At 36.3% G+C, this 18,152-nt stretch overlaps 1 protein-coding gene across 1 annotated transcript; it reads left to right on the top strand.

Moving 5' to 3' along the window:
• Nucleotides 1–4,251: 4,251 nt before the first annotated feature.
• On the top strand, nt 4,252–5,442 carry LOC117631704 (transcription factor bHLH149-like). The gene is made up of 2 exons (XM_034364984.1): nt 4,252–4,526; nt 4,624–5,442. The coding sequence occupies exon 2, from the start codon at nt 4,690–4,692 to the stop codon at nt 5,311–5,313; it is 624 nt and encodes a 207-aa protein (XP_034220875.1). The 5' UTR covers nt 4,252–4,526; nt 4,624–4,689; the 3' UTR covers nt 5,314–5,442.
• Nucleotides 5,443–18,152: the final 12,710 nt, after the last annotated feature.

The raw sequence follows: 18,152 nt of genomic DNA, 5'->3' as shown, positions 1-18,152 counted from the left end.
GTGGAGACGTGATTCTCCTTAGCATTTGGTTTGTTGTTAATTGTTATCATTAGTTTAACATTAAACACCATGATTATGGTTCTTGGGACAAGCAAGGGATGGATTGCTCACCAAGACACGCACTCGTGCGCACCTGTCTCCATTTGATCAAATGATGAAAGTGTAATCACACAGATTAAGCTGACGAGGAGCGGATAGATTAGGGCCCCTGCATAGTGCGCACCTAGAAAATAAACAAATAAATAAAATATTAATTAAGAAAAAATCAATCTTTGACAAGCTCTTAAGACCTAATCAAATCATGTGAAGGGAATGGACCATGTTTGTTTAATTAATTAACTAACCTCTACATAAACATTATAATATTAAGAAATGACAGCGTAAAACGTGCTTCTGCCACCAAATTCCATGTTTATCTGCTTTTCCAAACATTATTGTCATAATTAGTGCAACCCACTTGTTCCTCATCCAAAATTAGTGGTTAATGTGCATGCACCAAACTTGTAATTGTGGAGCTGAAATTAACTAATTTATTAGAAACTCGCCTAATCCTGACGACATTGCTCGATTTTTCGTACTAGTTATATTTTCTATCAATAAAATTTTGTCGCTATTTTCTCAAAAAAAAAAACTACTTTATTAGAAAAATCAAACAGTTTCATAATTTCCCAAGGCCAATGTAGTTTCTTTCAATGAACCCAAATGGAGGCTTGACCATCTGGTTTGATTCAGATTGCAGATGCTGCTACATTGCATCAGAGTCAATAAAACCTAACAATTTTTGAAAACATCCTCCGTGCCAGAAGAAACCAAACCGACCAAGAGATAAATAGTTTACTTGTCAAGTTCAAACATCCTAAATAATTATTGATCAATGAGAAATAATAATAATCAAAGAAACTAAATGACAAACATTTTATAATAAATTCCAGAAAACCCTTGTTAGGGAGCAAGCTTCCTTTGTCTTGTGCAGGGATAACTATTTCAACTAGTATTTTATCTAGTGGGGGAACACCAAAGAGAAGGGATAAGGAGGATGCATTGAATTATAGAGTCAATCAGCAAACTCTAATTCTTCACTAATCAATGATCAAGTTTTTATACATACGATATTTAAAGAGAAAGAAAGGAATTCGAATACAGTAACTCGATTACAATTATATATTAAGTGTGTATAGTACTATAGTTATTGTTCCTTGGTGTTGTGCGCTGAATCATACATGTATTAAATACTACCTTGTGGTATTGAAATCTGTCTCACACTAGGAGACAATCTCTCTGGCACGTAATTAGTGGAGATCTGATTCTTTCAATTGTTTATCTTCTAATTGGTGAAATCTGGACCCTCTGTTTGAATTACTCATTTAATTATTAATGGGTTTAAGTTAATCTAATGAATCACACCAGAGGTTGGCTTTAAATTAGTGGCCTACTTGACAAGTTTAAGTGGGGAATAACCAGAAGCCAGAGGAGATTAATATCTTTCTCTTGAAGATTAATATAATATTGAAGATAAAATGAGCAGGGCAATGTGGATCAAACCAGGCCACATCCCACATTGAGAGGTCGGTCCAAAGCCGCTGATTAGAAAAAAACAAAATAGAGGCCCAGATGATGGAAAGAAAGTGCCATCAAAACAACCACATGTGCCTGCCCCTTTCTCTCCTCTCTCTCTAATTTCTATTTGGTGCGCATCACCCACTAATCATTGCTTAGCTAAAATACGAAATCCTTTGGTCCCCTTGCTCAAACCAATTCATGCAAGCCAACCCATTTGGTGTTTTCCAATGACCAAGTTCCACATCATCAACCCACCAAAATTATTTATCCAGATAAAAAAAAACTGTTTCCGGACCAGTTAAAACACAACACATGTTGTACGTTTAAATTTATAGAAAAATGAAAGTGGAGATTGCAAATAAATATTATAACAAAAAAAGAAACATACCGGCCTTGGAAGACAAGAATCGATATGATCAGACAGACCCATGTTTTCTTCCTTCCTTTCCGGTGACAAGTTGTCTCGGCATTCATTTAACTTGGACAATAGATTGTAGATGTCACTCTATGATTGGTAAATTTTCGAAGCGGCATGTAACCTATTTGGTAAAACAAGTATTAAAATGCATTGTGGCACGTTTGAAATGCTTCCATCCTGCGTTAAGAGACAACAAGGGGGAAATGTTTCACCTGCCGCCCAGGGTGACGTACAACTCAAAACATTAATATCACCAAACACTTGCCAATTCTCTTTGAATCATCATTAGTTGCACCTAATCAGGGTTTAGCTGCTTTGGTTGACCTAATTCATCTTTCAATCTATAAGATACTTTCATAACGGATAGGTCAATACACCCACAACAAAACTACATCGTCTTATAATTTAGGTCATCCACAACTAGTCATCAAATTTGTCACAAATATATGTCATCCTCCTCATTCATGATAGTCGAACATAAAACCTCATCTTATCAAATGAAGATAAATACCACTAGACCAAAAGTTAGTTAATTTCATTTTCATTATAGTGTTCTGATGAAGATTAATATATAAATGTTTTGAATTTTGTGAATTATATATAGTACTCACTGAAATGTCGCATTCATTTAGTAGTACAAAATTAATTACAAAACCAGCACTGAATAGAAAACACAAAATTAAATGAGCCAACAAGCATTGTCTAATCAATTAAGGTTACATTTATTTATTTTTCTCAATCACTATATACCATGTTCAATGCGAGTGGTCTACTTCTTTTCAACCACATATTTATTTTTCAGGTTAATTATTTTATTAGTCCTTGAACTTATACTTGATTTGTATTTGAGTCATTCTCTCTCCCTTTATCCCGATTTCTACTCCATCCAAACTTGATTTTTCTTTTTCTTTTTTTGATTTGATTTTATTGTTATTTTGAAGATATAATTTTAGTTTTAATATAAAAATACAATTTTGTCCCTGCATTTAACATAAAAAGTTAACAAAATTTTTGGCTAGACCATTTGTCCTAACGAAAGTGAAGTTAAAGAACCATGGGAATGATTTTGGAAATGGAAATTGAGGGACTCAAATGCAAATAAGGTCTAAGTTCAATGACTAATAAAACGATTAACTCTTATTTTTCTCAAGCACAAAAACTTCTAACATTTAATCTATATATTCTATATCTATATATATAAAGCAAAAGGCAGAGAATGGTGAAATATTCAAAATACCAAAAAATGCCCTTGGTACAAACATTAAGAATTGAAATTATTAATTAAATGTGGATAATATGGTAAATTCACACTTTTTCATATTTAAAAAATTAAAATGAAAAGAAAAATCAAATAATAAATCCTATTTTTATGGAACACAACTACCCATTATCTTTTTTTAATTCTAAAATAAATTTAAAATTATAAATAAATAAAAAAGCCTCTTGCATGCTCGAATCGCGTGTAGAGAGGCTAGTATATATAAAGCAAAAGACAGAGAATGGTAAAACATTCAAAATACCAAAAAATGTCCTGCAAATATTAAGAATTAAAATTATTAATTAAATGAGGATAATATGATAAATTCACACTTTTTTAAAAAATAATTAAAATTAAAAGAAAAAAATTAGATAATTGATTCTATTTTTATGGAACACAACAACCCATTATCTTTTTTAATTCTAAAATAAATTAAAATTTTTTATTAAAAAAAAGGCCTCACGCAGATGCGGAAGCGCTTACGAAGAGGCTAGTATATATATATATACTATATTTCAAAATTATAAAAACATCTAAATTTAACTATTTCAATTTGTAAAAATCAACTTTTATCTAAAGCTTTGAGGATAACGCTCTAATTTTTAGTAGGAGTATGAGCTAGAAACCTCTAACATCCAAAAAAAAGGAAAAATAAATAGGATTACTATAGCAGTCTTCTGAAATAAGATTATTACTATAGTAAATCGGCAAGATATTAATACTTTTATTTATGTCATATCAAAATTATGTGAGGTATTTATTATCGATATAATAGAAAAAATATCAACAATATGTTGAGATGTTATCAATATGTAGTAGCATTATGACAATACTTATTAAATAATAAAACTTTGTTATACAGGCTAATATGAAAGGTAAGTCGTGATGTCCCGTATGAAATTAGAAAAGAAAAAGGAAAACAAAAAGCTTGGGCAATCAAAAGAAAAATGAAATATTCTTGATATAAAAAAAAGAAATAATATTTTGATTCATTCATTATAAATAAAAAAAATAAAAAAAAAGGTAGAATAAAGAGAAGGATAGAAAGCTGGAGGGAAAAAGGAGAGGGGAAGAGCGGCAATAAATGTGATTAAGGAAACGACGCGTGGTGCCCGTGACCTGCTTTTATACTCACTCTCCCCCCATTTCCTCCTTCAACCCCCCTATCTCTCTCTTCTCTCTCTCTCTCTCTCTAAAGACCTCCCATCCAAACAAACGAAACAACAAACTGATATAAATCACCACCACCATAGCCATCTTCTCTGCAATTGCTCCACTCTCTTCGATCAGGTATTGATACAATTCTCCTATCCTATATTTATATTTTTCGCTCATGTTCTTGATTTCATCGTAATAACAATCGTTTTTTGTGTGGTTATTTTTACAGGTTTGTCGATATATTTATCGGTCAATATTGTTGAATTTGACTATCTGCATATTCCGATCACCTTTCATGGCGGCGTCGCTGATCTCAAACGTCGACGGAAGCCTCGACGCGTCGTTGATAGAGTCGTCTCGCAAAAAGCGGAGGAAAATCGGAGCCGTCGAATCGGATCGGAATCCTACTACGAACACCGGAGCCCGATGGAGATCCGAGACGGAGCAACGGATCTACTCCACCAAGCTCGTGGAGGCGCTCCGTCAGGCTCGCCAGAGATCGTCGCGGGCGGCCAAGGTCTCCGGAGGCGGCAGGGAAGTGAAGAAGGCGGCGGACCGAGTTCTGGCGGCGGCGGCCAAGGGCACGACTCGGTGGAGCAGAGCGATTTTAAGAACTCGACTCAGATTGAACCAGAAGCTTCACAAACGTAGAACGGCGAGGGTGACCGGGGATAACCGGTTGAAGAAAGCGGAGGTTAGGAGGGAGGGGAGGAAGTCACCGGTTGTGGAGAGAAAAGTTCGGGTTCTGAGCCGGTTAGTTCCCGGTTGCCGGAAGGCGTCGTTGCCGACCCTTCTAGAAGAAACGAGCGATTACATATCGGCTCTGGAGATGCAGGTGAGAGCCATGGCTGCTCTCACCGAGCTTCTCTCCGGTTCGCCGGTTAATCACGTCGGCTCGAGCCTCAGTTCTTCGAGTTGACGCTGAGAATCGCCTGCCTCGGCTTATTGTGCCAGGTGTTTTTTTTCTTTTTGTAATTTTTATAAATATTTTAATCTTATGAAATTTTTAATTGGTGTATTTTATTGTATACGTAGCCTTTTTCTCTCTTCTTAGCTCGTTTATCATTTCTTTTTCTTTTATTTTTTTAATCATTTATTACTAAATCGATTGGAGTATGCCACCTAATTTGATTCTAATTGATCACCTAGACTATTAAACACATTCTAGTTTTGGTTTTTTCCTTTAACGAAAGTTTTAATTTCTTATTCCGGTTCGTGTAACTCAACAACAGTCATGTTTTTTCACTGAGTACCTATTTTTTAATAATTTTTTTTATAAATATAGTCAGTATTGAGGGTGTGGGGAATTAAACCTCCTTAGGATTAACGACTCTTAACCAATTGATCCACATAAGCCTGTTTTTAATTTTTAGTTTAGTATGTTGTGTTATCGTCAAACTATCGACATAAATATGTATTTATTAATAGTAAAATATTGCCAACGAAATTTAGCCTAGTGAAAAATGAGAATGATATTAATTTTTAGAGAAGGTTCGAACTTTGATGATACCTTAATAGCGTGTATAAGAAAAACATCCCTCTTCATTATAATTTAAACTACCGTTTACATTAAAAAATAACAACAACATATCCAACAATTCATTTTCATAAACTACGTAAACACATCAAAAGAAGGATGTGTATGTGTGTGGTAAGTATTGCGTTTAAGTCCTCACCTAAACCAAATTTAAAAGGTTTCTTTCTAATGCAAAAACAAAAGTCATAAAGGCAAAGTGATTAGTCACGTAAGTGGCGATGAAGACGTTTCAATTCTATACTTTGGAGGAAAAATAATATCAATATGCCATTTAACCCACTATCAAATTTTGAGCATAAATCATAGATTTCATGTTCTCAATTAACTAGGGGATGTGTGGCAAAAAATAATTAAACTAAAGCATAATTTTCACGTTCCAAGTTTGACATCTCACACTCTTTTTACTCACATATGAGGTAATTTAAGGGTGATTTTACAGTCCCGAAATCATCAACCATTAACTAACCAAATTAGTAACTCAAATTGGGTCACCCCACTCCTGACTTTAGAATGATTCTGACAATGTACTCCACATTCTGATATTAGAGCTAAAGTACAATCAATTACTCTCTAACTGTTGTGGTCAAAAGGCCCACTAGAAAGATGATAGAGGAGATTAGAGACCTTGCATGCTTATCTCCCTCCTTTTTGCAATGTTACTGTCCCTGATTGCCATACAAAAATTGGACCAGCTGCTTATCTCATTAACCACAAATCCTCCCTCTCCACAAGTGTCACCACACACAGAGAAAGTAAAAGTTCTTATCAATCTATTAATTGACCTGAAAAAAATAAATTTCTAATATGAATTTCTATAATTTGAATAACTATTTTCTATAATCATGTGTGTTATCTTTTTGATACGTGAATTATGGTGTAACACGAGATATAGACACGCAAAATTGTATACAACTAGCGGTAGAGAATAAAAGCTCCGAGAATGCATCTAGGTACCATGCATTAGTAGTACCATCCCCACTCTAGTCAGTGAATAATAAGAAAATATAAGGGCAGACGTGCAGAATTGAAAATGAACTTTAAGAGAGAGGCAGGGGGGAGGGGGTACTCTCTGGCAGTATTTGGAGATTTATGAGATACGAAATCGCGGAGAAGGAGGAGGTGGTCGGGAAAAATTAGCCCCACTGCCAAAAGAAAATGAAGCCTTTGAGAGTTGATGAGAGGCAACTTGATTTTTACAAGAAACAGCAGCATCATGTGCCTTAGGGGACCCTACAATTTGAAGTACACTGACCCTCCAAAAAGGCCAAACCCCAAATCCAAAAGGGATTTGCATGTGCGCCTAAAACATCCTTCACATGCTATTTTAAGCAACGGGATATGCCCTATAGCTAAAATCATTCAAAAATATTGCTCCACAAAGCCCACAATGTTTAACTTATTATTCTGAGAATAAAAACATTATGGTCTAAAACAAGGTCTTGAAGGGCATGCCCTACCACCAAAAATGTCACTCTAGGGCTTTTATTTTTCCTCTTTGAGAGCTTAGCAAATGAGCAGTAGCATCAGCAAGCAAATTTGGCCACGGCAATCGGGCACGTGTCGGCTCGTGAGTGGAGACAGATAGGGCAGAGGCCCGAGTGGCATGGCATTATTGTCAAGTTAGTTTTCAAAAGGGTTTTTGGGAGCCAAATTGGTCGAATCAAGGACCACATATATTTTGTGTCTTTGTAGGCTTGCATGCCCGTCTGTTTACGAATCACATTTTGAGTGTTTGCTTATCATTTATTTCTTCATTTCAAACACATAGACCATATCCTCACATGCTTCCATGTGCCTTCTTTTTCTCTTTTTCTCTTCTTTTCTTCACAATTTACTTTTATTATTGTTATTATTTTTTGATTTATTTCTCTAGCTAGGTTATTGGAGATTGAACAGTGAGATATAATTACCCTAGGCTCCTAGCAATGCTTTTGCCATAATAAAAGCATCCTGAATCTGCTAAAAGGGTTTCTAGCTAGGTTTGTTTTAGCTTCATTTTTCTTCTTCTTCACATTTGGTGTGTTTATAGGACTTTAATCTTGAATTATATGTTTCCTGGTTTGACGGCTGTGTTTTAAACTTTTAATCAGTTGAATTATGGGTAATAAGTTTGAGATATCGCCATGGTGTATTTATTGGCTTCAAATTCGCTTTCCCATTTAAATCGTAACACCTGTTCCACCTTGGCCTGCAATGTGTCGTTCTCTAGATGGGTACCTGATTCTGACATGGAGATGAATGTGCCAAATTAGTGGCACTTGCTGCCAAGTGATATGTCGTGCCCCTCATATTCTTCTGCATTATTTTTCTCATATTCTGCATCTTTCTCAGCTTCTCTCAGCGGAGACCTTCAGGTCTACTTAAGCCAACAAGTTACATCAACTTTTGGATTCCGGCTCAGCATCTCACATTGCTGATTTTATCAATTGCAAACAACTTTTTCTAACTTGTGTTTGTATTTTTTTAGAGAAACCAGTTTGAAAATCAACTACTTCCACACTTCAAAGTTAATCCCATGATTTTCATGCATTATTAAATCAATCTCCGTACATGTGTTAAAGTTTAAACTATTCAATTTCTTTTTTGTTTCAATATTGTGCCTTGAAGAGGACTCGAACCTCCATACTATTTATCACGATATTTTGAGTCTCGCGTGTCCACCATCACAAGGCATCTTGGAAATTTTTTTTTTTTTTTCCTTGGTTCATTTCATAGGCCTATATATATATATATATATATATATATCTCTCTCTCTCTCTTTTTGCTCCCACCAGCATCACATCACATCTTGTCATAAACAACGTTTTCACCTGGTAAATTTGCTGAAAACCCAATTTCAATTTGCACCTCTAGTGAATTTGATTCATATATATTCCTCACAAGAGAAAAAGAACATAGAAGTGGGATTTGTCAAAACGACAAAAATGAGGGTCGCACAAAACGACAAAAAGGGAAGGAAGCACTTTCGAGTTGTCAAAGTCCAACAACCACCCAATAAAGGAAGGCCCCAACAACATTGGTCACGCAACACCTTGGAGTTGGGCCCAAAACCAAAGTAAGAAGACAAAATGTCTTGTGTCAAAACCAAGGGTTTTTGGGGACCCTGCACTTCTGCACTGCAGCCACTTTGTTTTGTGGTGCCATGCCATCAAACTTAGATAATTGGCCAATTCGTGGCGCATTCTCTCTTTCTCTATGATTCTCTGTCTTGTGACGAAGTGGACTACCAAAACGTAACCAAAGTTTTCGTTCAAGGCTCTTCTTTTTTGGGACCCCTTTGGTATTATGCTTGCCACACGTGGCTCCTTGGTGGCTAAAGAAAATGACCCCTATAGCATGTGCTTGTGCTGTGCTGTGCTGTGCTGCTTTCATCCCACAAAACCTTCAAAGCCCATCAAACATATGGATACAACATCAAAGGACCAAGTCCAAGAGACTTGGCGGCTTACACTTTGAATTGAGATCAGCCAGAAGCAAGCCCGAGTAAAATTCATGTTGCAAATGCAGGGAAAACCAAAAAAATCAAAGAGCTCCTTCTTTCTTCAAACCAATGAACCAATAATGCTTAAAGAAGTTGTCCCAATGGATCAATCAACATTCACACAAAGGTTTCGATACTAAAACATGTGCGACTTCTGCAAAATATGAAAAGAGCTACCTTTGTTTACGTCTTTGGTCTTTCCACAAAGGCAATTGCAGCATTGGAAATCACCTTGGCTCTCTCTAACTTCCTCTCAAATTCCTCCAAGTTTTGAGGCGAACAAATTATGTCAACTTTCTCCGATTTCTGAGCACACCCGAGTATGTACTTTGCTAATTTAACACCATCGGCCCTGTTTGAAAGCTCTATCATAAAGTACTTAATTTCATTAATAAAAGTAAGGTTCTCTAGTTTCCAGTATCACATATCAAATCCACATATCTGAAAAAAAAATAAAAATAAAAAAATAAAATCAGTCAAAGATTAGTTCCAAAAGAAAGATTAAAACCAAATATGAAGAAAAAATGACCTGCGTTATAATCAAAAGCATAGTGAATACGAACCTAATTCTAGAAATGATAATAGAATTAGCTAACGGAGTCCTTAACTTGCAGAATCCCCATAGCATTATAGTTGTGTATGTGTGAGAAATCTCCATCCCCTATAGTTAGTTTAGACTATCATTTGTACTAAAAAACATATTCTAGAAATGATAATAGAGGATGTGGGACAGTATATCTACATATGAACTTATATTCAATCAATCTTTGTATTTATAATGCATACTAAACTTTTTGGCTCGCAATGGCTCTATTTGCAATATTCCTATCTATTATTTGGAGATATATAATTCTTCCATTTTAATGGATGGAATTTCAATGAATTAAGCATCACTAACTTAGGCTCTGATCTGAGTAGCATGAGACACGTGGGATCCCGTGTGAATATGCAAAGACCACCTTGCAAGTCAAAGTGGTGGTAGTGTGGTCGATGATGCTTGCTATGATTGATAAAAAAAAAAAAAAAAATCAGAATTGAGAATGTTGATGCAAAGGAATGTTATGGAGGGTTTTTTGAAGTTGACAATAATCATCGTGCTTCAATGCACATCAAACAAGGATACAAATCCTCAAAGGACCAAGTCGAAGAGGCTTCCACCAGAAGCAAGCCTGATTCAAATATTGATATCTACTATTTAGCATTATTGTCCAGCTAAGGGGGAAGAAAAATTCATTTTACAGATGCAGGGAGAAAAAAAGGTCTTTCTCCAATGGCAGTAGAAACCAATGAACCCAATAATGCTGAGAGGTCAAAGGTTCCTCTCAACATTCACACTAAGCATAAACCTATCAAAGAGCTGTCTTTGTTCGGTTTTCCCCGTCTTTCCTTAAAGAAAATTGCAGCTTTGGAAATCATCTTGCATTTCGCTAACTTCCTCTTAACTTCCTCCAAATTTTGAGGTGAACAAATTAGGACAACACTCTTCAATTTTGGAGCCCACTCGAGTATATACTTTGCTAATTTAACACCATTGGACCCGTCTGAAAGCTCTATCGTGAAGTACTTAAGCTCATGAATAAAAGCAAGGTTCTCTAGTTTCCAGTATCCCATATCAAATCCACATTTCTGAAAAAAAATAAATAGAAAATCAAATAAAATCAGTCAAAGATTAGTTCCAAAAGAAAGATTAAAACCAAATATATATGAAGAACAAAGGACCTGCGTTATAATCAAAAGCATGGTGAATATGAACCTAATTCTAGAAATGATAATAGAATTAGCCAATGGGATTTATCTGCTCCACCACGCACCAGATTTATCAAAGTACATTTGGAATTTTCAATTTTTCTGAGATGAACTTTGCCTACGGGGACAAGATTAACCTCAGCAGATTCCAAATTTTGAAACTTTCCGAGATTTGGGTGATTCATCAAATTCCCCCTCCACCACAGCTTTTTAAGATTTGGCGCAAAAATATTTAACGGTGTGATGCTAGGTGAGCCAGCTTTTAACGAGATACTTAACTGAAGATTTTCACACGAGATGTTAAGTGTGTCAAGATCATGTTGGGGATCAAAAAGAGTAAAACTTTCCAAAGAGGAGCTTTCAATATTTAGATTTTTTATCCCACGAGGATATGCAAGACGTAAAATCTGGATGCATTTGCAAGAACATGAGATCCATTTGAAAAACCCCTCCTCATCTGCTATAAAAGCACCCGACAACTCCAAGTCTTTTAGATTCGAGGAAAAGGAGACGGAGGGGGCTTTAAGAATCAGACGCTCCATGTGCACCGATAGAGACTTCAAAGATTCACATAGAAAGATGGAAGACGGAAAATCCAGAATGGGGTCATCTAGACCAAACAGATCAAGATCAACCTCTTCAACGTTACACTTCACTGCCTTGTGGACCCACGACATCACCCGGAAGTAGACATCACGACAGATGCACGATAATGATGATCTTTGGTTCCTGCTCCAAACAAAATGAAAGCGCTGTACCTTATGATCCCCACGAAGCAATAGGAACCTTTCAAGAGAATTCAACAACCTTTGATGCCTACCACACGTGTCAGCAGCAGCCATGCCGTCGTCTCGGCTGAAATTCAAGAACGGGGTTGATTGACAAAATCCTCTGCAACATTTGGACACACAACTCAGTCGAGCAAGGTCATACGTGGTAAGGAACGAAAGAATGCGATGAGCGATGTGGTCAGGAAGATTGCTAAGTCTGTCGTCTGTCATTCTCTCTCTGCAACCTCCTCCTTCCCCTTCACAACTTGCAGTAGCCACTAAGTTGTGGTTTTTACGTTCCATGAGAGAAGAACCCTAATTTTGAGCTTATCTAGGGGGTGGTATTGTAATCAATCTTATAAGAACGAGGGTTTGGTGTCAAAGGGGCCGGGCCTATTACCAAGTTCAACAAATAAGTGCTTGGGCCCAAAAAATCACCTAATGGAGAGAGAGTTGGAGAGGTGACAAAACCCTATACTTTTCATTACAAAACCAATAAACCTGAAAAAGATGGATTATTTTGTGAAATAATTTTTGGGCCTATAAAAAGTGGGATTTTTCTTTCCAAAATTTGTAATCCGAGTATCTAATAGACCACATCTCAAAAATGCCAATAAGGTTTACCACAGTGAAAAATGGCATTGACTTATAGATCAGTGATCTCAAGTTCAAACTCTCATGATACCTTGATGGTATGTGTGTGTGAAAAACCCCATCTTTCCTTCCTAGCATTGACAACAACAAAAAGATCACATTTCGAAAATGTATATTTTTTTTCCTTTTAAAAATTACAAACATAAAAACAATTATAATCACTATTTTTTTTTTGGATGCATGACTTAACTTTTGAATATCTACTGGCCAAGGTATATCAAAACTGGATCAGGGTGATCACTTAACATTTGCCTATTCATTTTGGTATCTTGCAGTTATACTCGTAATGTATGTTTGTCGATATACACTCTCAGTTTTAACAAGGAAATACCCCGGATTTCTCAATTGTTTTTTCAGTGCATTTCTGATGTAAGGGTTTCTGTCAAAATTCCAGTTAATTGCCTATGTGGCAGTTGTAGGTCTCACATATGTTTGGAAGTCAATTTGAGGGTATTTTCAGACAATATATCCTAAAGCCAAGATAAAACCAAGTCCAAGAGGCTTCCACTTTGATTGGAGGAGGTCAGCCAGAAGCAAGCATGGTGATGGTTCCACTGTGAGTCACTGTGATATTGGTATCTTAATTTATTGTTTTGGAAAGCTTTCCCCGGTTTGATGTAATTCTTTGGTCTTCTATAGAAGATACATGGTGATGGTTCCGTAGTTTAGAAGAAAGGTTCTAGAGTCAGACAAGAAAGGGAAACTTGAATCAGGTTTATATTTTTGTATGAAATGTTGGGACATTGATTTTTACCCTAAGAATCCTACTCCTTTCTAGACTCTCTAGTTTTGGTTTGGTGTTTCAGGATTCTAGTTTTGCCTTACTCTTTCTTTTTTCTTTTTAAAGTAAAATTCTTCATATCCTGTAATTATTTTGATTTCATAAGCCGTTTTGTTTCTGAGGACCTCGTATCTTATGATTTTTCGAGTCTTAAGATGAGCTGAAAGTGCTTACAGTCTATTACGGTATCTTCTCTGTTTTTGCTGATCTAGTGTTCTGTACACACAGATGCACTCATTCTCACAATAATGCTTAGCTGTAGAAATGGCTTCATGTGGGATGGACGTCTGAATGAGATTCTAACTGCGCCTTGTTCAAACTATTTGGGCTGGGTCGATTAGCCTAGTTACTGGAGCAGATCATGTTAATTTTTCAGCATTCTACCGGGCATAGCCGCGTGGCTTTTTACTTTTTTGACACGTGCCCCCTTGGCGCTAGGCGGGTCTTTTTAAATATATATAAATAGTATAGCCGCTCGGCTATACCCTTTCCCAAAAATTTTTTAAAAAGAAACTGCTGCAACAGATTTAAAACCGCCGTAAAAGATAGATGATTGTCTAATTTCTGCTGAGTTAAAAAGATAGAAACCGCTGCTGATTTAAACAACATTGTCTATTTTCTTTCCCAATAACATGATAAGCAAATTAGTAAACCAAGAAACCATGATTCAAGGGAGTAGAGCTTCGACATATATAATGGGCATTTTACAGTGAAATAAAAAAAACTCGCACCAAAATGTGTGCAAGAGAGAAAATGGGAAGGGAGAATGTGAATTTAACATGTCCAAGCTGATTTGAGTAGCTCGTTATGTATTAGCTTTAGCCATTATGAATTGGTAACTGAAAACAGAGTTGGACGTGCCAAAATTGCATTTCAGGAAAATAGTTTTGTGTCAAGGTCCAAGGAAGCATTACGTTTTCAGCTACAGATCATTATAATGTTTCCTTTGTTGTACAATTAGTCAATAATGTCAATTAGCATCTTATCAAAATATATGCAAGTTAAGGCCATTGCAGCCTTTGATGCTTCAATGCACATCAAACAATAAGGATCAAAGGACCAAGTCGAAGAGGCTCCACTTTGAGTGGCGGCTGATCATTTTACGGATGCAGGGAAAAAGAACAAAACAAGAGAGAGAGAGAGAGAGAGAGAGAGAGAGAGAGAGAGAGAGAGAGAGAAGCTCTTTCTTCCATGGCAGTACAAACCAATAACGCTAAGTCTAAACGAGTTGTCCCCATTAGAAGTTCTACCAAACTTCACAATAACGTTTCGGTACTAAAACATAAACATATAACTTCTGCAAAACAATTAAAAGAGCAGTCTTCGTTCACTTTTGGGTCTTTCCTTAAAGACAATTGCAGCCTTGGAAATCATTTTGCATTTCTCTAATTTCCGCTTAACTTCCTCCAAATTTTGAGCTGAACAAATTATGACACCTTTCTTCAATTTCTGAGCACACTCGAGTACGTACCTTGCTAATTCAACTACATTGTACCCGTCTAAAATCTCTATGGTGAAGAATTCAAGTCGATTAATAAATCCAAGGTTATGCAGTTTCCAGTATCCTATATCAAATCCGCATTCCTGGAAAGACATGAAATCAAAAACCGGATAAGTCGAAGATTAATTCCAAAAATAGAAAAAAAGGAGAGAGAGAGAGAGAGAGAGAGAGAGAGAGAGAGAGAGAGAGAGAGAGAGAGAGAGAGCACAATCTTTTTTGGGTTTTGTTACATGTGTGGGAGAGAAGGAAAAAGAAAGACAAAATCCAACTTACATTAGATTCAAGTTCATGAAAAGGTGGGCAACGCTTTATGTATAAGGTACGCAAGTAAGGCATTCCTCTAAGAACAGAGACCATTGAAGGGACTATCTCGTCAATTACGCACCCAATATTCATACGCAAACTTTGAACATTGTTGAATGAAACTGGCATCGACCCTTCCAGCTTGAACATAACCTGCAATGTTGTATAGGGAAAATCTCTATCATCTTTGTCAATTTAAACTTCACATAAATAATAATTCAAAATAAGTAAATTCTCGATCGGGTTCTTTTTACTATACCTTAATGGCCGCTTCATTCAGAATAAGAACTTCATTGATTCTTAAACCGTGAAAGACTTCAGATAAGGGCTCAAAGTCATCTACTCTAGTCTTCAATTTTATCAAAGTACTTTTGAACTTTTGAGTTTTTTCAAGAGAAACTTTGCCTACGGAATCAAAACAAACCTCAGCCGATTCTAAACTTTGAAACTTTCTGAGATTTGGATGATTCATCAAATTCCCTTCCCACCACAACTGTTTAAGATTTGGTGCAAAAATATTCAATGATGTCATGCTGGGTGAATCAGGACATAAGGAGATACTTAACAGTTGAAGATTTTCACAGGAGATGTTAAGTGTGTCAAGATCAGGTTGGGGATAAGAAAGACTTAACCTCTCCAAAGAAGAGCTTTCAATATTGAGATTTTTAATCATATAAGTATGGTCAAGACCTAATTTCCGGATGCATTTGCAAGAACATGAGATCCATTTGAAAAACCCCTCATCATCTGCTATAACAACATTCAACAACTGCAAGTCTTTGAGATTAGAGGAAAAAGATGAGGAGGAGGAGGGGGCTCTAAGAATTGCAAGGTTTGTGTAGACCGACAGAGACTTCAAAGATTCACAAAGAAAGATGGAAGACGGAAAATTCAGATTGGGTTCACCTAGTCCAAGGAGATTAAGCTCAAGCTGTTCAACGTTACATCTCACCACCTTCTGGACGCACGACATCACACGATAGTAGACATCACGACAGCCGCATGATGATGATGATGAGCTTTGATTCTTCTTTGGAAGGGGAAGATGCCAATCAAAACGGAAGCGCTGTATCTTATGATCCGCACGAAGCAAAAGGAAACTTTCCAAAATATTCAACAACCTCAGCTTGCTATCACACATGTCGGCATCCCCTATGCAGTTATATTCATTGAAATTGAAAACCGGAGATGAAAGACAAAGTTCTCTCCAACATTTGGACACATAACTGAGTCGAGCAAGGTCAGCCATGCTAAGGAACGAAAGAATGACGTGGGCAATTTGGTCAGGAAGATTGCTAAATCTGTCTGTCATTCTCCTTCTGCGGCCTCCTTCGCCTTCACAACTTGCAGCAGCCACGAACTTGCGCTTTTGACGTTCCATGAGAGAAGAACCCTAATTTTGAGCCAAGCTAGGGTCTCGGCGTGTGTGGGACTTTCTGTTCTTATGGTGCGAGGGTTTGCTTTGTGTGAAAAAGGGGCTGGGCCTATTATAAGTTTAACCAAATTTGGTTAAAACCAAAACAATTATAAGTATTAACCAATATTTTCATTTATTTATAATTTTGGGTGATGTAACTTGTTGTAGAATCAATGTAAAGATAAACTTTCTTTCTTTTTTTTTCTTTTTTTTTTAAAGAAAAAAAGTGACTTGAATCTTTACCTAGAAAAGAAAAGGGGCTTTCGAAACCGTATTTCAAAGTTTTTTTTTGTTTTTTGTTTTTTTTGTTTTTTGTCTTTCTTTTTTCGGGTGGATTTCTTCTATAACGTTCACTAGTTTGCAACCATTGACCTTTTTTTTTATTTTATACATATAATATTTTGTTTATACTGCAATTTCCAGCTTAAGGGATTTGTTTGTTTGTTTAGGGTTCATGCTAGAAGACAAGAAGACTAACAAGCTGACCTCTCATCAAGATCAAGCATGCTGCTGATCAGGGTTCATACTCTACTTATTTACAAAAGAAACCCTTAAATCGCAATAAACTCGCCAAACTGATCAGCATATATACAAACATCTTCATCATGCTTGAGTTACGTACTTGGCATAATTTATCCCAGAACGATAGCTCTCACAATTTCTGTTTAAATTGGACACGGAAATGTTGAAGTTTAAAGGTTAGGGTGGTGGATAATGGTACTTTGATTGATCAGAACAACTGAGAAATTCGCCACTGCAAAGTCCCGTTTCAGGAACAAGTTTGATGTACATTATTACCTTTTTTTTTAAATGGCGGGCATTAGTATCAAGTCAATGGACACGTATATAACATGTCTATGTGATAATATGAGTGGATGACCTAGTTCATATTGGAGCTTCTCCAATAAAGAATTTTATTGATGATTAGTAAGAGTTCCAATCTTGTATCGATGTTTTCAATTTGGCTAATTTAAGTTATGCATGTTTGAAAATCTTTTCAATTTTAATATGATGTATAAGCTAGTAATAATTTTCAGAAAGTATTCTGCTCATTATTTTGGTATACAACTCAATAGTTTCTCTTCTTTTTGACTGCCAGGAATTTCCATTTGTTTTGATTGTACTGAATGCCGCTTGCTTCTAAGATTTGTTTCTTGTTCTTTTTTTTTTTTTCTTCCCCCTGTTCGTTGACCACCAACACCACCACTATGCCTATTGCAAGTTAGATTTCTCAAGAAACTCAAACTTGAAATGTGCAAATTGGCAGATTTGAGATGTGAAGTTGGTCTAAGCCAGCCACTCCACTAGGTATAGGAGAGGAACTGTAGTTGGGCCTTGCTTGAAACTGAAACCTAATTGTAATTGGACTGCGAAGTTTTTTCAAATAAGGAGGAGATCAAGTGTGCAATTCATGATGTTTACAAATGATGGAATGGAATAGCACCACTCTCATCAATCATTCGTTTCATCACAATCCCTCACTGTTCTTCCACCTTTTTTTGTCTTCCTCATTCCCTCGTGACCATCACTATTGACCATCACAATGGCCTATTGCAGTTAGTTAACAT

This window comes from Prunus dulcis, chromosome 6 (genome assembly GCF_902201215.1).
Source record: "Prunus dulcis chromosome 6, ALMONDv2, whole genome shotgun sequence".
Classification (NCBI taxonomy): Eukaryota; Viridiplantae; Streptophyta; class Magnoliopsida; order Rosales; family Rosaceae; genus Prunus; species Prunus dulcis.
The sequence above is the reverse complement of the archived record's forward strand: the minus strand, read 5'-3'. Positions and strand labels throughout refer to the sequence as shown.

What these genes read in the sequence shown, in the direction of transcription:
- LOC117631704 (XM_034364984.1), top strand. Translation starts at nt 4,690, where the DNA reads ATGGCGGCGTCGCTGATCTCAAACGTCGACGGAAGCCTCGACGCGTCG.